The sequence below is a fragment of the Ursus maritimus genome, unplaced genomic scaffold (genome assembly GCF_017311325.1).
Source record: "Ursus maritimus isolate PB19 unplaced genomic scaffold, ASM1731132v1 scaffold_2, whole genome shotgun sequence".
Classification (NCBI taxonomy): Eukaryota; Metazoa; Chordata; class Mammalia; order Carnivora; family Ursidae; genus Ursus; species Ursus maritimus.
In genome coordinates, this window is record NW_024424452.1 from 9,924,153 (window position 1) to 9,950,305 (window position 26,153).

General features: G+C 51.9%; 2 protein-coding genes across 2 annotated transcripts; one reads left to right on the top strand and one right to left on the bottom strand.

The window, feature by feature from the left end:
• Positions 1-19,149: 19,149 nt before the first annotated feature.
• Positions 19,150-22,967, top strand: METTL27 (methyltransferase like 27). The gene is given in 7 exon segments (XM_008698549.2): positions 19,150-19,210; positions 19,460-19,586; positions 20,125-20,253; positions 20,472-20,607; positions 20,915-21,007; positions 22,584-22,704; positions 22,706-22,967. Coding segments are annotated over 6 exon segments (711 nt in total). The 5' UTR covers positions 19,150-19,210; positions 19,460-19,463; the 3' UTR covers positions 22,815-22,967.
• Positions 22,968-23,763: 796 nt separating this feature from the next.
• On the bottom strand, positions 23,764-25,454 carry CLDN4 (claudin 4). Its single transcript, XM_040634946.1, has one exon. The coding sequence runs from the start codon at positions 25,207-25,209 to the stop codon at positions 24,580-24,582; it is 630 nt and encodes a 209-aa protein (XP_040490880.1). The 5' UTR covers positions 25,210-25,454; the 3' UTR covers positions 23,764-24,579.
• Positions 25,455-26,153: the final 699 nt, after the last annotated feature.

Here is a 26,153-nt window from a genome sequence, read left to right on the forward strand (position 1 = left end):
CAGGGTAATATTAAACAAAATGTTTAAATCTGCCATGATGGTCATCCTCTGACCTGAAACTTAATTTGGCTTGATAATCTTTCGGTGACCTGAAACCTTCTCGAACCTTCTTGAACCCACCCCCACACCCCAGTGCCCATGCTTTCCTTTTGTTTAACATACCCTTAAGTACACCCTTGGGGCATAAGGTGCTTGATCTGCCCTGGAGACATGACTATGACACACATTCTTTAACATTCTCTTTACGTGGTCCTCCAGCATGTATCATGGCTGGTTTAAGATGATTTTTGTCAGGAAATTTCGACATCTCTGTCACCTCGGCGTTGACATCTATTGATGGTCGTTCAGTTAGAGATCTTCCTGTTTCTTCATAAGACGCACGATTTTCAGCTGAATGCTGGGTATTTTTGTATGACGTTCGGAGAGTCTGGATCTTATGTAAACCTTCTGTTTTAGATGTTTTATTTTGACACTACAGGAGAAGGGCGAGGGGCTGGCTTCCTCATATTGCCAGGCAGAAGTAGAAGTTCCAAGTTCCCCATTTGGTCTTGTTTGGCACGTGGGGCAGGGAGGAGGGTGGCTCCTCTTTACTTCTGGACAGGGATGGGAGTTTTGGCTTTTCAGGTAGTTTCCACCAACGGCATCCTCTGATACAACCCGGTGGGGGAGCATGTGTGGTGTTTTTGTACTCCCTGGTGACTTGTTTCCCCATGTGGTCTCCGCTGACACTGAAGGGGTGGGGATGTCACACCACCTTGGTGGGGATGTTGCTTGCTTTGGTACAGCCTTTGGAGGGTAGAAGTCTAGGCTCTGGGGGCGCCTGGGTGGCACAGCGGTTAAGCGTCTGCCTTCGGCTCAGGGCGTGATCCCGGCGTTATGGGATCGAGCCCCACATCAGGCTCCTCCGGTATGAGCCTGCTTCTTCCTCTCCCACGCCCCCTGCTTGTGTTCCCTCTCTCGCTGGCTGTCTCTATCTCTGTCAGATAAATAAATAAAATCTTAAAAAAAAAAAAGAAGTCTAGGCTCTGGCTGCACAAATGGTATGAGTACGGGTTATTGTCTAAAGTTTCTGTCTTTCTAGGCTGCCCCTTCTTGGTCCTTTGACTAGAGCTTTCTTTGGGGCTTTCTTTTTCTTTCTTTTTTTTTTTTTTAAAGATTTTATTTATTTATTCGACAGAGAGAGAGACGGCCAGCGAGAGAGGGAACACAAGCAGGGGGAGTGGGAGAGGAAGAAGCAGGCTCACAGCAGAGGAGCCTGATGTGGGGCTCGATCCCATAACACCGGGATCACGCCCTGAGCCGAAGGCAGACGCCTAACCGCTGTGCCACCCAGGCGCTCCTTCTTTGGGGCTTTCTTTGTCTTTGCCCATTGGTGTCTCCCAGTTGCCTGTTTCCTCATTTCCAGGTCTGGGAGACAGGAAGGAAAAAGAAAACCCAGAGCACTCACCATGTGTCACAAGGAGCCTGAAGGTGGCTAGCAGGATGGTGACAATGAGGGCATAACATGTCCTTGGGTCTAGAGGTCCCTAGCTGGTCTGCCTTCTCTCCACCTTTCCATCTTCTCATGTTTGTTTTATCTATAAAGTTCAGGGGCTTTAGTTGTACTTGGCAGAAGGAACAGGGAAATGGACATCTTCATCTTCTAAGAAGCGGAAGTCCCCACCTATTGTATTACATCCGGCTCTGAGTACACATTTCCATCACCTGCTCATCCCCTGTAACCACTTGAGTTTGAGACCACTGGCTTAGCTTTTATAGTTCGAGGTTTTGGCCCAGTATCCCTTACTGGCAACCAAAATGAGAAAAAGGGAAAGCAAAAGAAAGAAACCCAAGGGAAAGTCAGTGGGGATAGGCGGGGGCTGAGGGCGCTGCAAGAGAGAGAGGGACATGAGACCTCCGTCCTCAGCTCTGTGGGGTCTTGTGTCCTCACCTCCTGAAGCCTCCCTCTTAGGGAATGGAGGGGAATAGACTCTGTGGCATTCTAAGTTTATGTAAACCTTGGGGACCTTATCATATCTTCATCCAAGGAGCGCAAAGTTAAACAAAGCAGGTTTTGAGGCCCAAGGAGAGAGAAGTTGACTTAAGATAGGGCTCTATCAGAAGTTACACAACCCTTAGTGTTCCTTGCTTTATCGCGGACAGAGGCCACGCTCCCCAGTCAACACGGTCCTGGGGCACTGGTGCCTGACTCTGAGCTCCAACCAAAGGATGGTCCTGTTGCTGAAGGGGCTCAAACTACTTTGTGGGCTGACGAACAGCCCTGTGAGTGCCCGGTAGCCTTCTCCCCCAGCCAGCCCAGTGCCTGCCTGATGGGCTTGTGACTGCAGAGGCCGCTATGTTTGCTACTTAGGTATACATCCAATTACAATACTTAGATCTATTTCGTGCTTTAGCAAATTTACATAAATGGTCTTAGATCGCACATATCATTCTCCAGTTTGCTTTTTTCATTGACCTCATGTTTTCAAATTCGATCCACGCTTATGTGAAAAGCTCTGGTTCATTGACTGTAACTGCTGTGTAGGATTCCCCCGTGTGAGTATGCCACAGCTTACGTCTCTCCTCTCCACGAGTATTTGGGTTGTTTCCCACTGTTTTGCTATTACAAATAACATATGACACACATCCGTATAAATACCTACAAGTGCACATGCGTGAGAGTTTCTTTGGAAATGAATTGCTGGATCTTAGGGTGTATGCACCTTCTGCCTTACCAGATGTTGCCAAATGATTCTCTAAAATTGTCGCGCTAGTCGGCGCTCCGTACAGCACAGTAGAGAATTCCTATTGTTAAACATCCCTGCGGGGCGCCCGGGTGGCTCAGTTGTTAAGCGTCTGCCTTCGGCTCAGGGCGTGATCCTGGAGTTCTGGGATCGAGCCCCACGTCGAGCCCCACGTCGGGCTCTTCCGCTGGGAGCCTGCTTCTTTCTCTCCCACTCCTCCTGCTTGTGTTCCCTCTCTCACTGGCTGTCTCTGTCTCTGTCAAATGAATAAATAAAATCTCTAAAAAAAAATTAAAAAAAAAAGTTCATTTCTAAAAAAAAAAAAAAACAACAACGTCCCTGCATTCCTTCATAGAGTCGGACATTTTACTTTTATATGTATTGATTGATTGATTGGTCTTGTGTGCCAAGCAGCGTCTCGTTATTTTGTGTGCATTTCGCTGGATATTCATTGTAAGTTTGTGACTTACAAAAACAGTGTAGAGACACACACTTACAACTAACATCATCATTCATGAATATGGAAGGATTAACCATAGTGGTAGTGGAAGCCTGATGCAAGTGCCAAATACATATCTGTGAGACCCAACACTATACAAGGACAGACCAACTAACATCATCTTTCACGAATAAGGAAGCATTAACCAAAGTAGTTGTGGAAACCTGAACATTGTGCCACATCCTTCTCTGTAGTAAACAACAGTGTCCAGGAACCATCCTTCAACTAAAGCACCCTCATGAATAAGGATTCCTTCACTAAATTGGGTTTGTAGGCTTAGGGAAGTGTCCACATACTTATCTCTAAGGAACAACGGTGTGAGGGTAATGTCCTTCCAGTAATGTCACCGTTCATGAGTATGGGAGGAGGAATCAATGTGGTTGTGGAAGCATTAGGAAAGGACCACGTACATTTCTCAAAGAAACAACAGTGGAGAGGAACCAACTTAACCCGAACAATATCTGTGGGGAATCTGGAATCATTCACGAAAGTGCGTGTGGAAACGTGAAGAAAGTGCCAAATACTTATCTGTAAGAAACAACGGGGTACAGGCACCCACTTACCACAAACATCACCATTCACGAATATGGAAGCATTAAACAGTGGTTGTGGAAACGTGAACATTGTCCCACATCCTTATCCACAATAAACAACAGTGTCCAGGAACCGTCCTTCAACAAAATCACCCTCATGATTAAGGCTCCCTTCTCAACATTGGGTTTGTAGGCATAGGGAAAGGTCCACATACTTATCTGTAGGAAACAACGGTGTCAGGATAATGTCCTTAAGTAACATCATTGATTATGAATAGGGAAGCATGAATGAAAGTCGTTGTGGAAGCATTATGAAAGGTCTACGTATATATCTGTCAGAAAAAACAGTGTAAAGAAACCAACTTACAACGAACAAGATCTTTGGTGATTATGGAATCATTCAAAAAATAAGTTGGGGTAACTGATGAAATTGACACATACTCATCCGTAAGACACAACAATTGCAGGCAGCAAGCAAGTAACATCCTCTTTCACGAATATAGAAGCATTAATCAAAGAGGTTCTGGAATCTCGAGGACTGTGCCCCATCCTTATTTGTAATAAACAGCAGTGTCCAAGAAAACACCTTCAACTAACAGCACCCTCATCAATAGTGATCAATTCTCAACATTGGGTGTGTAAGCATAGGGAAAGGTCCACATACTTATATCTAAGAAACAACGGTGTCAGGATAATGCCCTTCAAGTAATATCAGCCTTCCTCAATACGGAAGCATGAATCAAAGTAGCTGTGGTAACATTAGGAAAGGCCTATGGACGTGTAGCTAAGAAACAACAGTCTACGGGAATCAACTTACAACAAACAATATCGTTGGTTAATGTGCAATCACTAAGGTTAGTAGTTGAGGAAACATAATGACGGTGCCAAAAAATTCTCTGTAAGGAACAACAGTGTATGGGAACCCACCTGCCACTAACATCATCATTAACGAATATGGAAGCATTAACCAAAGTGGTAGTGGAAGCCTGACGAAAGTGCCAAATACTTATCTGTGAGACACAACACTGTACAAGGACCGACCAACTAACATCATCGTTCACCAGTGTGGAAGCATTAACCAAAGTGCTTGTGGAAACCTGAACATCGTCCCACATCCTTATCTGTAATAAACAACAGTGTCCAGGAACCGTCCTTCAACTAAAGCAGCCTAAAGCATAGGGATCCCTTCTCAAAATTGGGTTTGTAGGCCTAGGGGAATGTCCACATCCTTTTCTCTAAGGAACAATGATGTCAGTATAATGTCCTTCCAGTAATATCATCGTTCATGAGTATGGAGGCAGGAAGCAATGTGGTTGTGGAAGCATTAGGAAAGGACTCCGTACATATCTCAAAGAAACAACAGTGGGGAGGAACCAAATTACCGAACAATATCTGTGGGGAATGTGGAATCATTAGCGAAAGTGCGTGTGGAAACGTGAAGGAAGTGCCACATACTTATCGGTAAGAAACAACAGCGTACAGGAACCCACTTACAACAAACAGTGTATTTGGTTAATGTGGAAGCAGCCACTTACAACTAACATCAACATTCATGAATATGGAAGCATTAACGAAAGTGGTACGGGAAGGCAGACGAGAGTAACAAATACTTATCTGTGAGTCACAACACGATACGATGACCGACTAACTAACATCATCTTTCACGAATGTGGAAGCATTAACCAAAGTGCTTGCAGAAACCTGAACATCGTGCCACATCCTTCTCTGTAATAAACAGAAAAATTGATTTTGATTTCCTGGTTTACCGAGTCATTCCTGAGCAGGATGGTTCTTAGTCTCCAAGTGTTTGAGTTTCTTCCAAATTTTTCCTTGTGGTTGAGTTCCAATTTCAGAGCGTTGTGGTCTGAGAATATGCAGGGAACAATTTCAGTCTTTTGGTATCGGTTGAGACCTGTTTTGTGTCCCAGAACATGGTCTATTCTTGAGAATGTTCCATGGGTGTTAGAATAGAATGAGTATTCTTTGGTTCTGGGGTGTAGTGTTCTATATTTATCTATGAGGTCCAACTTGTCGAGTATGGCATTCAAAGCTTTTGATTCTTTGCTTAGTCTTTGCCAGGGTGTTCTATTTCTGAGAGTGGAGTGTTGAGGTCCCCTACTATTAATGTATTTTTATCTATATGTCTCTTTATTCTGGTTAAGAGTTGGCTTGTGTATCTTGCTGCTCCCCTGGTGGGGGCATATATATTTATAATTGTCATATCCACTTGTTGGATACATCCTTTAAGAATAATATAGTGCCCTTCTGTATATCTAGCTGTAGTCTTTAGTTTAAAATCCAATCTGTCTGATATGAGAATTGCTATCCCAGCTTTCTTTTGAGTTCCATTGGCGTGAAAGAAGGTATTCCATCCCTTTACTTTCTGTCTGAATGTATCTTTGGGTTCAAAATGAGTCTCTTGTAGACAGCAAATGGATGGGTCATTTCTTTTTATCCGATCTGCAACCCTGTGGCATTGTATGGGAGCATTTAGGCCATTTACATTGAGACTGATTATTGAGAGAGATGATTTTAATGATGCCATGTTGCCAGTAAAGTCTTTGTTTGTATCGGTTGTGACTTTCTCTTCTGTATCACTCTTGGGGCCTTTTTACTTTTATAGAACCCCCCTTAATATCTCCTGTAGGGCTGGTTCCGTGGTTACAAAATTGGCCAATGACTGGCGATTCTGGAAGGTCTTTATTTCTCCATCAATTCTGAATGACAGCCTTGCTGGATAAAGGATCCTTGGCTGCATGTTTTTCTCTGAAAGAGCTTTTAACAAAGTTCAACCCTTTCTCTCATTCAAATTATGTAGACAGGTTCACGCAAATTTGATGTTCTTGCCTTGGTACACGTGAGAGATTTTTGTTCTGGCCGCTGAATAGCTTGTATCCTTGGATTCATTATACGTAATTTGCACTCATGACGTTATTTTTTTTTTTTTGGGCGTAGGTTTAAGTTGAGCTGGGAGGGGTCCCTGCCTTGGACACGAATGTTTCCCTGCCAGATTAGGGAAGTTTTCACAGTTAATTTATCCAAATATCTTTGATTCTCCATTTTTCCACTTCTGGGATGCCATTATTCTTAATATTGACTGTTTCAATGAGTCAGCACCTTCCTTGTAACCCACATTTTGTGGTTACGATTTTTAAGACCAGCTTCTATTTTCATTTTTCTTCTACTAACCCATCCTCCAATTCACTATGTCTTCTGTCTTCGGACCATGGTCCAGAGCCTCTAGTTTCCTGGCATTTGGCTCATAGAGTTAGTTTCTGTCAGATTCACTCTCATTTACTGCCTTAGGGATTCTATATTCTCAGTAACTTTGTTAATATTTTTTTCAATTCTACTCATCATTTATCGTACATCGTTACTTCTGAAATTCCATTTCTGACACTTTTAGGTTACATCCATAACTCCATTATTTCTTGCAGTAGGCCACAGATCTCACTGCTTTTCTTCTGCTGGGGGGGCTCTCCTTCGTCATTCTGATGAAGAGAGAAGTGCGGTGTTGTCCAGTCTCAAAACGACTGGTCCCAGTGCCGTCGCCGCTGTTTCATAGGGACTCTTAGGACGTGTGGGCTTCTTCTTTAAAGATTTATTTATTTATTTTGTGGAGTCAACCAGCCAGAGAGGGAAATGTTGGTGCAGGGAGTGGAGAGAAGAAGAGGTCTCAGCGGAGGAGCCCCACGAGGGACTCCTTTCCGGAGCGCGGGATCACGCCCTAACAGGCCTCAAGTGGTCAGCGGACTACGCCACCAGGTCGGCCCGGGTGTGGGCTTTGATTTCATCAGCCTGCCTCTGTGTTCAAGGGGAGGCCTGTCGCGCCGATACCTGGCAGCCCTGTTTTGGGTAGAGTCTCCGTGTCCCCGTGGAGGGGGATGTGGGGATGGGGCACCTCTGAGCTGGTGTTCCAGGCTTTATTCTCTGTATTTCCCTGATGGCTTGTTGTGCCTCTTTCTGGAAATGGAGCACAGCGCCAATTTCGAAGCCTCGTCACAGAACAGAGGGATTATGCCCAAGCCTCCACTGATGTTCTGGCCACTTTAACTCTGTTTCTGTTGGTGCTGCTCAACCCTGCAGCGCCCCGGGATGTGCGCCCCACACCCGGCGTCCCAGCCCTCACTTCCAGGGCCGGCGTGTCTCTGTCCTTTGTGTTTCTAATGCCGCCAGCCGCCAGCCGCCCCGCGCGCGCTCCCGGATCTCCCGGTCTCAGTCTGGATCCAGTGAGCGCACCGGGATTCCGGTGTTCCGCGAGATGCCTGGTGGCGCGCGCACCCGGCTCACGGTCTCAGTCTGCTGTTTTGCGGGTGCCGTCCGCGAGCCCCGCCCGCTCTCCCGTGCAAGTGGCTACCGCTTCCCGGCACCCGAACGCGGCGGCTCCCTCCCCCTTCCGTTTATCTTCCGATATCTGTGCGGTTTCATGGCTCCCCGCTTCGTACCTCAATACTCAGCGCTGGAGATGTTCATTTGTAGAGATCCAGATGCGTCTTCCTGCGTCTCAGGCTGCTTCCGTGGTTGTTTAGGCTGGTCTGGTACCTATCCAGCTCGACTCAGGGGACCAGCTGAAAAAGGGGTCCCCTACTCCTCCACCATCTTAACTCCCCCTTGCCATGAAATATTCTATTACACAGTGAGAGCCATGAAAGAGCTGAGGCAGCCAGGAGATCGCTGTGGGCTCTGGGACAGTCCCTCCAACACGTGAGGAGGTGAGACCAGTGAGAAGGGGTCTGGGACGGGGGTCAGGGTGGGGGGAGATCATCTAGGAATCCACAACAATAAACCTTAGAATGGAGAGAAGTGGACAGATGCTAGAAACATGTAGAATGTAGAGCGATAAGGTTGGAGGCTGTCATATATGGGGAAGGGTCCAAGATGGTACCCTACTTGCAGGCTAACCAGCCTGAGTTGCTTGGCTGCTGGCAGAAGCGCGAGGTTCCCAGATCAGAGAGGAAGGACCATCTACTGCTCACAGCACTAGTTGCTAAGGGTTTGGCCTTGGTTCCTTGAGTCCCAAATCCCACAGTGTGACATGGGCAGGGCCATAGGACACCTGTCCACCAAGTTGGATATATTACAAGAGAGTAAGCCTGAGCTTACAGAACCCAAATCTTTTGTAATGGGCAGTACGCAAGCCTGGCCTTTGCTCCTGAGAGAGACATTACCCTTATCACGCTGGAGCATGCCTGCTCTTTGTCCCAGAGGGAGACCCCATATATGCCAAGGTTGTTTGATACACAGACATCCTGAAAAGATAATCCAAGATCAAAGATCAGTGTGTGGAACCGTGAGAGACCTGTGCACTTGTCTCCCAACAGAGGGTTGAAGAAAGAGAGGTAAAGCAAGGCAGGGGTGAGGGGTGCCCCTCAGAAGGCTTGGAGGAAGGGTGGATGGCAGTACTGTCCACCAAGGTGGGGGTGGGGAGGAGGAGTGGGTTTGAGGAAGGGCCTGACAGATTGCTGGAATCGCACCATACGGACAGAAACTAGGATTTGCAATTTATTTTCCTTCCTCACTTTCCTCCCCTCCTTGGCTCAACCCCCGCACTATCACCCAGCACCGCCATACCAAGAATTCTACCATCACGAAGGCTGAATTGATGGTCTTCAACCTCACATTGACCAAACTCCCTGGACCATGTGGTCTGGGCAGGAGATGGGGTTGCAAGAGCCTCACTCTGCCCCACTGCCGCCAGGACAGCCCCTCAGGGTATCTCTCAAGACCAAGCTGGGTCTCAGTCCCAGCTCCATCAGCTCGCCCCCACCCCCTCCAGAGCTTGGGCCCCCAGTGAGATTTCAGCAAGGGCTCTCTGTGGCTCTGTGCATGCTCGGACCACAGGAGGGGAGGGACACAGAGGGGCCCACAGGGCTGGAAATCCAAATGACAGAGGTCAGGAGCTCCCCCACACCTAGCCCCAGCCATCCAGTACCATTGGCCAAAAACCCCAGAGTCGCGCACCCTCCCCCGTTTCCTTCCTCACCTTCCTGCCAAGCCACCTCTGAAGGCTAGGACCATAAATCTTCTTCATGACAGTGTCCCATGCCTGGAACGGTGCCAGGTGCATAGTAGGAGTTCTGTAAGTATTTGTTGAATTAGTGAACGAAGGAGTAACTACCTCGAGATCCCCCCCTGCCAGGCAGGGCATGAGGGCAGCAGCAACAGCTGCATAAGAAGCCGCCCCCTCCTTGGGTTCTTAGGCCGGGAGCCCTCCATCCCCTTCTCTTTCCTACTCAACACCTAGGCTCAAGGCCATCCCTGCACCATTGCGCTGCGTGGCCTTCGACAATAACGACCTCCCCTCCCTCACCCCGTCCGCACCTTGAAGGATAACAGGGAGGACCAGGTGGGTTAACCCAGTTACAAGTGGTCGCCGCCTTGCCCGACGCCAGGGGGCGCCATTCTTTCCCCGAGGCCCTCTGTGCAGAGACTCCTCTCCCCAGCCTAGGACTTAGGGCTACAGGAGGACAGGTAGCCCACCTTGGACTTGCTCCCAGTTCCCGGTGCCCGAGGGCTCTCAGGTGCGCTCCCCTGCGGGTGCAGGACAGCAGTGCGGCCGCGCGGGGGCAGCACACACAGGCGGTGCGGAGCCCGGCGCACCTGCGCGCGCTGCTCCACTGGGTGGAAAGTTTTCCGTTGCTATTTTGTCCCTTGTCAGTCTGGGAGGCTGGTTTCCCTGTGACAACAACCATGCGTCATCCCGAGGAGCTCGCCCGGTGCGTGTCTCGTCATGCCTGGGTTACTGGAGGCGAAACCAAGGGAAATGTCCGGACCAATATTCTTTCTTTCATGTGCCAGGGATAAAAATCTCACTTTGTTTCAAATCTTCATTTTTCGCCCCAGAAGTACACAAATATGCCTTCATACTTACTAGAATTTGTCTTTTTGGCTTTGTAAAAATGGCTTTATCCAAGCCACTTAAATACAAAAATAATAATTAAGAACTGAAGAATGCGAGAGGAACCTGTCCTGGTTAAAGGAAAAGAGTTTGGATTCTGTTTGAACTGACCTCTGACATTTACTCACAGGTCTGTGTTTCCGTCCCAAGTTCCTTCTTCTGTAAAACTGGGATATACTTTGTAGAATCTAGCAGGTGAGGTTATGGGGAGGAGTCAATGAAACAGGGTCTGGGAAGTGCTTTGAGCAGCACCTGGCCCCATACCAATGCTTGGGGGCTGGTAGGTCAAGGAAGTCAGCACCTGTGGATTGGAAAGTTAACTTAAGAATTTTTAAAAACAAAATAAGCTACAGGTTAGGCAAAATTGCTTTAAAACACGCACAAATTTGTAAAAAGAAATGACCTCCAGAGAGCATGGGTTGAATTGATTTGTAAGCTACCATGTGGAAATATTCATCTCAACCAAACCACTTTCAGGGGACTCACTTGGAGGCTGAGACTACATTTTGAAATTCCAGAACAACATGGCCAATTATAAAAAAGGGTCATTGATACTTTTTAATACTGGTTCACAAAATTTTTGAACACAAAAGTAAGTAAAAATGCCTTAAAAGTATTGAAAAGGATATAAAGTGACCAGACCATCCCATTGTTCAAAGACATTATTCATCCCCCAAATAAAAGTTCTGATAAATGGACAAAAATATATAAATGCCAGCCACGGATTGCAGAATCACACCTGTGAGGTACAAGAATCAACAAATGAACAAACAACAATGGGAAACATAATTTTCACTTATTTGTTTCTTGAGCAATTTGTTCAGGACAAATGTGTTTAGTATACTTGATTTCTGCCAGCTCACTTCAGACCTCTCTCTCTGAAATTCTCCCACCCACCCCCCACACATCCTCAGCCACTCCCCCTCTCCCTGCTTGCTCTTTTCTCTACTAGGCTTCTTGTGTCCTAAAGAAAATGTTCCTCCATCCATTGAAGGACATTTAGGTTGTTTCCGTATCTTGACTATTGTGAATTTTGGTGCAATAAACATGGGAGTAGATAGCGCTTCTCAATCCTAATTTCAAGTTCTTTGGATAGATACCCAGAAGTGGGATTGCTAAACTCTAAGGCAGTCCTATTTTTAATTTTTTGAGGACCTCTGTACATTTTCCATAGTGGCTGTATTAATTTACATCCCAGCATGTGAGAGGTAAGTAGATAGATAATAGATTGATAAATAGATAGATAGGTACACACAATGGGATATTATTTGGCCTTGAAGAAGGAAAATTCCTGACAACATGGATGGAGCTGCAGGACATTATGCTAAGTGAAATAAGCAAGACACAGAAAGAGAAATACTGTGCGATCTCACCAACACGTGGAATCTAATAAAGCCAAACTCAGAAACTGAAAGAATGGTGGTTGCCAGCCAGAGGCTGGGGTTGGGAGAAATGGGTTGGTCAAAGGGTACAAAGTTCCGGTTATAAAGATGAGTAAGTCCTAGAGATCTAATGTACAGCATAGTGAGCACAGCTGACAATACTGTATTGTTTACTTGAAATTTACTAAGGAGATAGATCTTCGATCTTCTCAACACATATACACACACAGAACTGGTAACCATGTAGAGGTGATATGCTAATTAGCTGGACTGTGGTGCCCCTTTCACAACATAGATTTATATTCAAAACATCAAGTTGTACACCTTAAATCTACACAATTCGTACTAAAAGGAAAATGTCCCTCAGTGCCCCCGCACCTGACCTTTTAAACCATGTTGCTGAAATAAATTCTGCAGACACCTTACGGCTACCACCAGCCACTGGCCATCTAGCTTCTGCCCCCACATCCCCACCGCCACTGTCCTGGCCCAAGTGACTGATAAACTCTTTGTTGCTGAATCTGGTACAGGGACACCACGAGCAAAGCCAAAACGTAGCATCAGTCTAGAAATGTTTGCAACTCGTGAAACAGTCCAAGAAGCAGTATCCAGAATATACAGAATATCTAAGGAACTCCTACAAACAAGGATAAATAAGATCAAATCAAGCGACTCCATAGAACACAGAGGCAAAGGCAACTCACAGCAGAGGAAATCCAAAGAGCCAACAAGCTTAGGAAAAGCTGTGCACCTTCGTTAGTAATCGAGGGAAATGCAAATTAAAACCGCAATGAGATACTCCCTCATACTCATTTGCAAAAGCCAAACAGTCTGATAAAGAGTGTCGGTGAGTCCGTGGGGGCAACCAGAGCCTCCGACATGACATGTGCCCCCACCTGGCAGTTCCATGCTGCTTCTCAGACTCAGAGCCACTTGTGGTAAGAAAGGTGTTATTCGCAGCTGCCCATTGCATACATATGTGAAAGTGAAACGAGGTCACAAGACAATAATTATCCTTACTATGTGCAATGTGCACTTTCTACTCATTCGATTTTACAATGAACTCAATTGTTTTCGTTACCCCCTACTGGGATGCAAACCCCATTTTGTAAAGCAGTCCTTCCAGAAGTATTCATTTGTGAACAAAGAAACATGTGCAAGGCTATTTGTGGCAGCATCATTTTCCATCAGTAGGGAAATGAATAAATGAGTTGGGTGGATCTGTTTGAGGGGTGACTAAGCAGTGGTTACCATGAATGCAGTCTGTAAACACCAATGTGGAAAGACCTCAAAACCATAGTAAAGAGGGGGGTTAAGTAAAAGGGAGAATTTACAGAGTAATAGCTATAAAATGATAGCGTTCATATACATTTTCTCAAACCCATCAAACAATATTATATGCTCCAGACACATGTAGTAAAAATATAAAAGCAAGACCTAGAAGGTCCCACCCATTCAGGGTGGTAGCTGGGTCCCTGAGGCAGCAGATGGAGGAAGAAGGAATTCAGAGGGAATCTCAGCTTCATCTATAGTCTTGTCTTTTTCTACATTCACATGTTCTGGAGCAATAATGACAAAATGCTAACATTTGTTCATTCTCGGTAGTGGGTACCTAAAGGTTGAGAACAAGCCATTCAAGCAGAGATCTGAAGGAAGAGTGATCCATGCCCCAAAACAGCAGTGCAAATGTCCTGAGCTAACTATGGCATGTTCCAGGAACAGCAGAGGCTAGGATGGTGGAGTGAGGAGAGAGCTTAGGGATGAGGTTTGTAAGGAATTTGAATTTTAGGTTTTAAGGGGGAGTAAGCTCATCAAATTTATACTGTAGGGGCACCTGGGTGGCTCAGTCAGTTATTAACTGTTGGCCTTTGGCTCAGGTCATGATCCCAGGGTCCTGGGATTGAGCCCCATGTCAGGCCCCCAGCTCAACGGGGAGTCTGCTTCTCCTGCTGCCCTTCTCCCTGCCTGTGTGCGCACGCTCTCTCTCTCTCTCTCAAACAAAATTTTAAAAAAAATGTATACTGTAAAAACATCGTTCTGGCTGGACAAATGTTGTTAACTGTTGAAACTGAGTGATCAACAAAAACTTGGGGTCTGTAGTGCTAATCTCTTGCACGTTTGCAATTTTCCATTAAAATTTTAAAAACCATAGTCAATACTACCTGTGGCTATTCTAAGGCAAATGGACTGCGGGTGGGGGCAGAAGGGAGGCAGGGAAGACAGGGAAGGGCTGCAGCAGGGGTCTGGGTGAGAGGGGCGGGTAAACAGGACCAGAGTGGCAGAGGTGGAGGGGAGAGGCCATGGGATTTGCAGACAACAGAATGTGGGATGAGAGAAAAATGGCCTGGGCTTAGCCCCTGGGAGCACCGTGGTTCTGGAGGAGGAGGAAGACAAGGAGGGGCGAGTTTGGCAGTGGGGACAAAGAAAACTGGGTTTGGGAGCGATGCCAGAGAGAGACTCGTGGCCTCCACGGGGAGATATCAGGTGCACAAGTCCAGAGTTCAGGGGAGAGTCAGGGCTTGGAGTCACCCCTTTGGGCATCGCTAACATATAAAACATATTTGAAACCACGGGGACAAGATGAGATCATATAGGACGTGGGTGTAGTTAGAGACCAAGAAAGGGCCCAGGACTGAGGGAGGGGGCTCTCTCTGACTTGAGGCGGAAGAGGGGAGCGAAGAATAAAGAAGCAACAAAGGAGATAGGAAACCAGAAAGAAGGGAAGTTGTTCTCTTGTCCCCAATCACCCTCCAACCCGTCAACCCCATGGCAGCCCCCCCACCCCCGGACGCTGCTCAGGACTCCGGTTCTGGCCCAGATCATCACAACAGGCTGGGGTCCCTTCCCCACACTGCCTTCTGGGCCTCTGGGAGTGAGCTCCCGTAGCCCCATGCAGGGTAAGAAGGCCAGTCCCAGCCTGGTGACCGTGGCCCCTGGGGACACTCCCACCCATCAGACACAGATGCAGATGAAAGCACATGCTTTTGCATATATGGAGGCGGGGGAGGGAGCTGCACCTTGCACCAGCGGCCATCCCTCCCCTCCCCTGCTCCCTGCTTCCCACAGACCTGGCTCACTTCCCATACCCAAGCCTGGAAGTGCCAGACCTCCCTTTCCCAGCCTCAGGGGCTTCTGGGAAAATACCCTCCCTCCAAAGAGAGAGAGAGAGAAGGAGACAAAGCCCACCCTGCCTCGGGGTTCGTATGTGAGGACACATGAATGTCTGACATGCTGCCACAATCCTGTGACCAGCAGGAACCCTCAGAGCGAACACCCAATGATAAACAGGAGACTGGAGCCTGGGTCCTTGGTGAAATCAGGGGGTCATGGGGCGCCCAGGGTGGTACGGTTGAGGGTCTGACTCTTGGTTTTGGCTCAGGTCACGATCTCAGGGATGTGAGATCGAGCCCCACCTGGGGCTCCTCGATCAGTGGGGAGTCTGCTTGAGATTCTCTTTCTCCCTCTGCCCTTCTCCCTGCTCTCTCTATCTCTCTCTCTCTCTCTCTAAAATAAATAAATAAATCTTTAAAAACGAAAATCAACAGGGGAGGGGTCCATCCTTGGTACGCGGACCACTGGACTTCTCCCAAGACTAAACAGCGAACCCCTACTATTTAAACCCCTTTGGGTTGGGCTGGGTTTCTGGCACCGGATCCAGAAGCATCCCCACTGACCCCCACATCCTCACGCATGCGCACATCCCACCCTCACGCGCCTGGCCCCCGAAAGTCGTGCCTTCCCCCTTGCAACTCTTGCCCATTGGCATCACCATGTCTTGCCTCTGGGCCATCTTGGCCTAACATGGCCTCACCCTTGTCCACTTGACCCTTTCCCGCCACTCATTCTGGCCATAGGGTGACTCACCTGGTCTCAGCCACCTGCAGCCCTTGACCTCTGGCTTGCAAATCTGTGAGGTCAAACACATAGTTTTGAAACATAAACTGCTCCTTTTCACCCCCAAACCATTTTTGGGGGTGGACCGGACGGTGTTCACTTATCCACAGGAGGGTCATTGTCAGCAAAAAACATAGGAAAGGCTTTGGGGTTTCAAAGTTTCGGACTTCAGGGGGCTGATAACAGGACACACCTCCTTCCCTGAGGCTAGGACAGCTTCCTGGGGCTCTGGAGGGGAAGGGATGGGGTGAGCTCTGGAGAGAGAGATCAGTGGGGCCTGGGGTCCTTGCCTGGAAGTAGCAGAGCCGCATCCTGAGACTACCAGCTCCCACCAGGACCCCCCATGTCAAGTCTTGTTCTCCATCAAGGCTGGAAGCCATTGCTCGAGGAGCCACGTTGGGACCCACAAACCCTGCAGCACCCCCATCAGTGAGTGGGGCACCACCAAGCGGAGGCACTGAGGGACTATGGGGACAGATATGCAGTCCCTCCGGGGCCTCCCCAGGTTCCCTCTGATGATCCAACAGGACTGCCTCTGGGGCTATCCATATTACTTAAAGGGTCATTCCTCATGACGACACCTTTAAAACTACAGCTCCCACCTACCCCCACCGCCGACAAAGAAGTGGTCCTGGACACCCGGGAGGTAAGGGGGCCTTAGAAGGAAAAGCCTGTACACAGATACGGAGGGGATAGTGATCAGAGCCTGAACAGAAGAAGACACCCATCTCCCCCGCCCCACTAGACCAGGGTAGAGTGGGAGCTGTTTCTGACTCATCTCTGTGACTTCAATGCCCTGCCCAGAGCCTGATAAACAAAAGATACACAATAAATATTTATTGGCCTAAACGGAACATGAGGCTGTAGAGATGGGGCCCACACTGTCCGCTGACTGAGGCAGTCCTGTCCCCAACCTCCCCCTCCCGATTCACCTGCTAGTAGCCGCTGGGGCGGCCATGTGACCCAGTCTGGCCAATGGATGAAGTAGAACTTACGGGCCTGGGCTTCCAATAAAGCTTTTCTGATGATGAATGGTCTGAGCTGGCCTAAATTTTTGCCCTTTCCCCTTCATCCTGTCCTCTCTGGAGGTGTAGCAGGCATGAGGAGGTGACAGTCATGAGCACAAAGGCCTCTGTGCAAAAGGTGGCAGAGAAGGAAGATGACAAGAGTGTGGGTCCCTGATGGCATAACTGAGCCTCCGACCAGACTGCCCAGTCTCAGCTTCCTTGATGAGCCCTGTCCATCTCTCTGTCTTTAAGCTCTAGTTGTACGTGTGTTCTGTTATTTGCAGCTGAGCACAATGGATTCAAAACACGTTCACTGTACGTCCTTGGACTAAAACAGATCTGGGTTTGGACCTTGGCAGGTGACAGCTGAAATCTGGGTTTCCTCCACTCCCCTAAAACTGCTCTTGCCAACATCACTGTATTAGTTGAGGGAAATGACACGTTATTGTAACAGACGATCCTGAAATCTCAGTGGCTGAACACGATGAAGTTGATTTCTTGCTCCTGTTACAATCCGATGCAGGTTGGTGGGGAGGGCACGGCTATGCACAATTGTTTAGGGTCCCAGACGCTGTCATCTGGCAGCCCCACTCTTCTCTGGGTGCTCGGAGCCCCTTCACAGAGGATTGGATTGGGGGTGTTTATGGTCGAGGTCTGGAAATACAGCGATTCACCACCATCTGCCTTCTATTGGCCAGAATTGAGCCTCATGGCCACACCTATGGATGTGGAAGGCTGGGGCACAATGTCAAACTCAGAAAAAGGAGGTAAATTTGGCCACTGCTATATCCTATCAGGGTCTACCTTGGCCCCCAAAGATCTCCACATCCCTATAGCCATTGGTCACCCCTCATCTTTTTGAAAGACTCTGTTCTTGGCATCCTTCCTAACTTCTCTGGGTTCTCTCCAGCTCTCCCAGACAATCCTCTTCCTCCCTGAAGGGTTGGGGGTCCCCAAGCTGGATCCTGAGCCCTGTCCTCTTCTCTTTCTCTTCTCACCACACACATCTCACCTTTACCAGCTGCCTCAATCACCACTGGTTATAGTCATGACCCTGAGTCTGGCTCCAGCCTGACCTCTCTCCTGAGCTCATGACTGGCATCAAACAGCCTCCTAGACGTCTTCACATAGACATTTCAAAATCAGTACCCTCAAATTGTGAATATCCTCTTTGCTCCTCCTCCCCGGCTTCCCTTGCTGTGAATGACACTATCATCAACCCAAAGGCTTAACTCCCTACAGCTTGCTTCCCCTCCCCATGCCACGCTCTCCCAGTCACCAAAGCCCGCTGCTTCTACCGCTGAAACACCTCTGATCTTCATCCATTTCTCTCCACAGCCATGACTGCTACCCAAGTTCATGCTACCATCACCTCTTTCCTGGACAACTGTGACAGGCTCCCAAACTCCACCTGCCCAAACTTTGATCCCCAAAGTTCTCTAGGCTAGCGCTTCTGAAACTTTAGTGATCACCTGGAGAGTCTGTTTAAAGAGGATTTCTGGGGCCTCCCTACCCACCCCACCATCCCCGCCAGCAATCTGATTCTGATTCACTTGGTCTGGGGTGGGGCTCAGGAATTTGCATTTCTAACAAGCTCCCCTCCTAAGAGTGTCTCCTGGAGGAACCCAAGGTAAAGATGCTGGTACAGAGGTTGCAAGTTTTGGGACCGTACTTGAAGCAGCAAGGATCCCTGCTCTGTCCAATACGGAGGCCACTAGCCACTGATGGCTATTTAAATTATAAAACAAAATAAGACTTAAAATTCAGCTCCTCAGTAGCCCTAGCCACATTTCAGATGTTCAACTGCCCCATGTAGCTAGTGGCTACTATATCGAACAGCGTCCAGTATGGAACAATCTCCGTCGCCACAGGAAGTTCTACGGGATGGCATTGCCCAGACCGAGGTGACCGTTCTAAGAATGAAGGCTGATTTTAGGTCCCCTCTTGCCCGTAAGATTTCAGAGGCTCTCGCTTCCTAAAAGTAAAAGCATACAAAGGACGTAGAGAGCCGAGAGGGCACAGAGATGGTCCTAAACTGGGAAACCCTGAAAATGCCTCAGAGGAGTCCAGATCTTCCCAGGCTAGAGAAAGGCCAAGAACTTTGAACTCATTGGCTGATGGTGGAGGGGCGGCTGCCAGCGCTTTCCTTTGATTGGGTACTTTCTCATAGCAGAAAGCCAATCATCGAGGGCGGTGGGGGCGGGGCCAGGTTCGCCGTACAGCCCCGCCCCGAGTTCCGGCGCCGTGAGCACCGCCGGCCTGGTCGGATTGGCAGTGAGTTCTGACCCCCTACCCCGTTAGATCCCTGTAGTGCTAGAATCCCGCTCACCGTGTTGGGGGTGGGGGGCAGGTCCCTCCCGCCGCGGGGAGCATCTCTCCCCCCAGATCTGAAGCCCACGTGTCCAGTCTCTCCCTCTGTGTGGTGTCATGGCCTATGAAATGGCCTGGCGAGTGTGGGGGGGGGCGGGTAGGAATGGGAGAGATTGCAGTGGGCCTCGAGATACCCAGGCTGTGTCCCCACAGGAGGATGGCTCAAGAGGAGGGCGGGAGTCTGTCCGAGGCGCGGGCCCGGGTGGGGGCCTTACACGGCATCACCAACCTGGGCCACAAGCTGCACTTCTATAAGCGCTGGGCTCCAGACTATGACCAGGTATGCTGGCCAGGCTCTTCACCTGCACCTCTCTTGCTCGCTCAGCCTCAACTTTCCTATCTGTAAAGTGGGAATAGTTAGCCTCGCATCACCCCAGCATGGCTTGTGAGAATGAGGTGAGCCCCTGCAGTCCTGCCCCCTTCAAGGGCTCACCTCTGCCCTCCGGCCAGCCCCATGGCTCCACATTGGTAGCCCCTAGAAATCAGGAACCAAGACCTCCCCACCCTGGAACTGCAACGCAGGCAGACGGGCTACCTGGAGGAGGTGCCACTTGAGGGGTCACTATGGACTAAGGGAGAGAGCGCTGCCTTGGCCGGCATAGCAGTTCCCAGCAGTGGGCCGGGCACTGACTCTCTAATCCTGGCCCCTTGGCAGAGGAAAGCATCTCGTGCTGGAGTCCCTGCAGGGCTGGAGCCCGGGTGAGCCCAGCACATGCATGCGTGCACACACACACACACACACATACACACAGTTCTGCACGGAGGTCCCCCAAACAGTGGGGCACTGGGTGCCGGTCGGCTCAGCACTCTGTCCCCAGGACGTGGCCGCCCTGCAATACCGTGCCCCGCGCCTCGCAGTGGACTGCCTTACCCAAGCCCTTCCATGCCCACCTCATGCCGCCCTGATCCTGGATGTGGCCTGTGGCACCGGCCTGGTGGCTGCCGAGGTAAGGCCTCCCCGGATCCCCTGCCCTCTCTTCAACCCCCCACTTGTTCAAATTTCCTTTCACCCCCGGCCCCAAAACCCTGCCTCCCCCCTCAGACTCACTGGTCCCAAACACTTGGACTGCATTTACTGCGGGGCCCACTGCCCTCCCCAGGTGCAGGGACCCAGCTGGGAGATAGCAGGTGGGAACTGTGACTGAGCCCACCCCCCCAATGTCAGCTGCAGGCTCGGGGCTTCCTCCAGCTGCACGGAGTAGACGGGAGCCCAGAGATGTTGGAACAAGCCCGAGCCCGTGGCCTCTACCAACACCTCAGCCTCTGCATCCTGGGCCAGGAGCCTCTGCCCAGTTCTGAAGGTACTTCCCCTCCCACCCAGACACCTTGACAGTGGCCCTTTCTCCTGCCCAGCCTCCATCCCCCTCGCTGAACCCTCCACAAGCTCCCCCCCACACTGAGTCCCACCAAAGCCTCACTGAGGCCCTTTCTGAGCCCCTGTGAGCCCCTCTGTCTGAGCCCTCCACCCCATGATCTGACGTCAGCCCAGGATGGAGCCACACCTGCCGTATCCCCCTGCCACAAGTGGCAGGCCTGGTCCCTCCCGATGGGTATCACGAGGCCACGACAAAGACAAACCCCCACAGCGCATCTCCACATTCTGCATAGGGACCTTCGATGCAGTGCTGATAGTGGGTGCCCTCAGTGACGGCCAGGTGCCCTGCAGTGCCATAGGCGAGCTTCTGCGAGTCACCAAGCCAGGTGAGGAGCTGCCTGTCCAACCCGAGGCACACACCTTCCCCCTCTCCACACGCACAGACACCAGCCTCGGAACCTCTCGGGCCAGGCGAGGGTAGGGTGCAGCCTGGGGTCACACAGCCTAGCCTCACATCCCAGCCACCAGTGGCCACCAGCAACAGACCCAGGCAAACAGGCAGGGCAGACAGGTAGCCAGCTGGCCTCTTATCCATCGGACAGCTCCGCTCTCCTCTCTGGCTCTCTCCTCGTCTCCAAGCAGTGGCAGAGCCCCTGCCCCCATGGGATTGCGGTGGGCACTTTTTGTAAACTCCGCACGTGGGTTGTTGACGTGCGGCTGATGACTGCGTTCACTGCGCTCCAACCGTGTGCCTTTGCTCGCACTGGGCTCTGCTCTGGGGAGCAGGTGCACGCCCTGCCCTCTGGGCTTCCATCCTCAACCCCAGGCAGGGGCGGGGGGGAACAGGCCAGCCCACAGGTGGGCCCACGCTCTGAGAAGTCAGAGGAGAGCGGCACTTCCGTGGGCCGGGATGGGGAGTGAGGGCAGCACCCACAGGAAGGCGGCCGAAGGCAGAAATAGGAGGTCAGGAAGACGGCTGCAGGAAGCCATCCGGAATGGCGGAGCGGGAGGGTGGTGAGCCACTGACTTGGCTGTGGGATGGGATCAGGAAGCCCCAGAGGTGCCCCGGTGGCAGCAAGACTTCATCTTCTCCCTGCCCCCCTCACCCGCACTGGGCCCAGCAGGGCCCGTGGCTAAGCCTGGGCAGGTCTGGGCAGGCTTCGGCCCCAGGGAATTGTGGAGGCTGACAGAAGCAGGGTCTTGAGTGGGGTCAGAGAGAGAGGTAGTGACTGGGCTCGAGAGAACAGGAGGCTCGCATCAGAGCCAGCCCAGCCCATGCTTGTCAGGCCCCTCAGGAGTCAGAGCCCTGTGTTTCTGCCCACATGGTACAGGCTCCCCCGCTTTGGAGCCTTTCCTCTCATGGAGCCCCATCCATCCACCCCTTCCTCCAGGAAGCCCTCCAGACACCATCTCTCCTACATGTATCTGAGCCCATACTGGGCATGCTTTAGGTGCCTGGAGAAGACCCGAAGCATAGGTCATTCATTCATTCAGCCAGCGCTTAAGGACAGTGCAGTCCTTCCTTTGACTCCGGGGAATCAGCCCCACGCTATACTCTGGGAAAACAGGCTCAGAGCGGTGAGGGGACTTGCACGAGGTCCAAACTGCTTCCTTCCCGTGCCTCCAGACACAGTCTCCGGCAGAGGGGCTGGGTGAGCAGTGAAGACGGAGCCCCGCTGCCCAAGGGATTAAGCCAAGAATTCCCAGGGTAAAGGACGCTTGGGAAGGGTGCGTAGGAGGCTGTCAGGCTGAGGGAGGAGAAGGGTATTCCTTGGGGCAGGAACGGTGAGCACCAAAGCCATGGAGGTGAGGAAAGCCTGGCCCGGGACAAGCTGGGAGGATATATGCCGTTGAGGACAAGAGCGGAAAGGGACAACCTTCCTGGGAAGGGGTGGGCCTGGAGACTGGATCCTTGGCTCCTGCCCCTCCCCTACTCACCTTCCCCCGTCCCACCCTCCCCAGGGGGGCTGGTGTGTCTGACCACCAGGACCAACCCATCCAACCTGCACTACAAGGAGGCCCTGGAGGCCACGCTCGAGGGGCTGGAGCGGGCCGGGGCGTGGCAACGTCTCGTGGCCTGGCCGGTGGACCGGTGGGAACTGGCCACCTCCGAGCTTGAGGTGGGGCCTGGAACTTCTGACAATGATGGCTTCATCTCCGGCATCGTCTACCTGTACCGAAAGCAGGAGCTGACCCAGTCCTCAGACCCCACTGACCTCTGACCCTCCACGTGACCTCAGCCCGGCCCGTCTTTGGGCCTCCTCGGCTTCATCTGTAAAATGGGGGCCCCTGCATCAGCCTTGTCCATCAGGGAGTTCTGCCTATTAAATGAGTCCCAGAAAGGGTCGCAGGACTCTGGCTCTGATTCCCCCAGAAAAGTGACATCTGTCCCCGAGAAGGACAGAAGTGAGAAGAGATGGAACAGAGAGGGCTCCCACCCCAGACCATCCCTGAGCCAGGCAAGACAGAGCCGCAGATGTGACGTTGTGACACCTCCCGTGGTGGCAGGCCCTCTCACCCTAACTGGAGGACCGGAATCCTGTGCTTGTGCCTCTGGCCTTGACCAAATACTTTCACGTGACCAGGATCCTCATTTCTAAACAGAGTCAGAAAGCCCGGCTCCAGGTGTATCTTGGAGGCTCTTTAAGAAGGAGCCTTGGAGCCCCGGGCCTTCAGGACAAAGAATTCAGAGGTCTGGAGAAAGGGAAAAGGACATTCCAGGTCCACAGCAGGGACGGCCTGGTCTAAGGCCAGGACATGGGACCTGGAGGGTAAGCGGACCAGCCTGGCTTCCCAGACAAAGCTGGGACAGAGAGAGGGAGAGGGCACATGGCCCACTCCCCAGGGCTGAGTGTTCTCGCCTGGCCACCCTCCTGGGGTCCCCAACCCTTCACCACGGTCCTGGGCACACAGCGTGTTTCCTGTGGATGGCTTTACCTTCTAATAAATGAAGGGCTTTGAGTAAGGTGATTCCAAAGGTGAAGGCTAGCTCTGATTTGTCACCATTCCTCAAAACCAGTTTTTTTTTTAAGTGTTTTTGTCCCGGCCACATCACAGTGGTCCTGCTCCCCGCCGACCCCGTGCCCAGGCTTCCAGCCCTGCCCTGCCCACTTTCACGGCTGAAATCAGAAACGATCCGGTCTTCCTGTGCACAGGTCCCATTTATTGTAGAAAATAATAGTAATTACCATGATAAACAGATCTCCTTAAGTTACAAAACAGAAACCAGAGGAGGCAGGGAAAAGGCCCAGGACTTCCCTGGGAGTGAAGGCCAGAGAGAGACCACTCCCCCCAGCTGTCCCCAGGCTGTCCAAGTGACCTTGGCAGGGGTGGCGGATGTCGCAAGTCACAAGAGTCCCGGGGGTCCTTCTGCCAAGGCTGTTGAGGCAGAGCCCTGAGGCTGCAGGGTGGGGGCAGGAAGGGGTGCAGGCTGCCTGGGCAGCTTTCGTGGCCTCCTCCCCACCACTACCCAAACCAGTTTGTAGCACCTTCACCCCTCCCCTCTAAACCCGTCTGTCAACTGTGTCAACTCTGGCTCCACAGTCAGGTGCGTGAGCGAGGCCCCAGCCTGGCCAACACAGGAATGGGCAGGGCACCCAGTCGGAGTCAGAGCGCAAGCAAATTCAGGGCTGAGCTGTCCTGACCAGCAGGAACCAGCTTCCCCCCTCCCCCGGCACACCCAGTTACTTCCGCCCGTCCCCTGTATCCGCGGGCCCTTCAGCAAAGGGAGGCACAGGTTCTTTTTCCATCCATCCTTGCTGGTGTAGAGGGGGGCCTCGAGTGAGTGTCCAAGGGGGCCAGAAGGGGCCGAGGGCTGCCGGTCAATGGCCTGGCTCAGTCCCCGTTTGCCCGGCTCGGGGCAGCCTGCGGCCCGTGGCAGGGCCATCCTGGGCCCACAGGCTGCGCCTTCGGTCCAGGGAGAGACAAAGCCAGTGGGACAGAGCTGCGTAGCGGCACCTTACACGTAGTTGCTGGCTGGGGCGGAGCGAGCGGCCGAGTACTTGGCCGAGTAGGGCTTGTCGGTGCGGGGTGGGCAGTTGCAGCAGAGAAGGGCCCCCCCGAGCAGCAGCAGGCCCGAGGCGGCCCAGCCGATGTAGAGAGAGGCGCCCATCTCCCGCTTCTGGCCAGAGGCCACCAGCGGGTTGTAGAAGTCCCGGATGATGGTGTTGGCCGTCCAGGACGCCGGCACCATGACCAGCAGGCCGGCCAGCAGGAACACCACGCCCGCCACAATCATGGTCTTGGCCTTGGCACTCTCGTCCTCCACGCAGTTGGTGCACTTGCCACCCACCACCGACAGCAGCACGCCCAGCACGGCCACGATGATGCAGATGACCATGAGGGCCCGGGCCGCCTGCAGGTCCTGCGGCAGGGCCAGCAGCGAGTCGTACACCTTGCACTGCATCTGGCCGGTGCTCTGCACCACGCAGTTCATCCACAGGCCCTCCCAGATGGTCTGCGACGTGACGATGTTGCTGCCGATGAAGGCCGTCACGCGCCACATGGGCAGCGCGCAGCTCAGGATGGCGCCCAGCCAGCCCAGCACGGCCAGCGCGATCCCCATCACCTGCAGCCCCATGGAGGCCATGGCTCGGCGTCTGCGGGGGTCTAGGACCTGGACAGCTGTGGGGGTCCGGCCCCGGGGGCTGGAGGAATCCAAGCGCGGAGGGCAGACACTCGGCGTCCACGGGGAAGACTTTCACTTGGAGTGCAGAGGCGTCAGCTCAGCTCCCACCGTCTCCAGAGTCAGAAGCCCAAACCCAGCGCGTGTACCCGACCAGTTCCTTTCAGCCACTGGTTCTGGCGCTTAGACCTGAGTGGTTATATGGCTCTGCGGTGGGGGCGGGAGCAGAGGGAGGGGTTTCATTCCCCGGGGCCTGCCCCCTGACCAGTTTCTCTGGATTCCTGAACCCGGGCCAACAAAGGCACTTCAAGGCCTCAACCCTGGGCCCCTGAGTCAGGATCCCTGAGAGCCAGTCTCGGGGAAACTGCCCTCTCCCCCCGCCCCCAGGGCCCATTGCTGAGGTCAGCCTGGAGACAGACACTGAGTCACAGCTCCCAGGCACCTGGACGCATGGGGCAGCCAGCCCCAGCCAGGGTTGGGTCCTGAAGTCCAGGATCCCCACACCTCAGGGCTCCCTCATTCCAGGCTTGGGTGGGCAGACAGGGTGGCGACCGTCAGGAAGAGGGTCTGAGGATCAAGTCCCGGGCTAGTCAAAGAGTGGCCCCACCTGATTACTGTATTTGCATCCTTATCGCCGTCCCCTCTGGCCCCATCACTCCTGTTGTGATTCTCACCTTCCGGGCACTTACTGCCCCAGCCATTTCGGTGTGGGCTTGATGAGGGCAGTTTGGGGAAAGAGGAGCTGGGGGGCCAGGACTCTTGGGTCTGTCACCTGCTCTCCCCTCCCTTCCTGCCACCAGGCTTCCCCCGCCCCGCCAGAGGAGGAGGTCTTTGGGCTGAAGAGAGAGAAGGAAGCCTGTCCCCCGCCCGACCAAGAGAGTTTTGGCCAGACCCCCCCCCCCCCCCCC

What these genes read in the sequence shown, in the direction of transcription:
- CLDN4 (XM_040634946.1), bottom strand. Translation starts at nt 25,209, where the DNA reads ATGGCCTCCATGGGGCTGCAGGTGATGGGGATCGCGCTGGCCGTGCTG.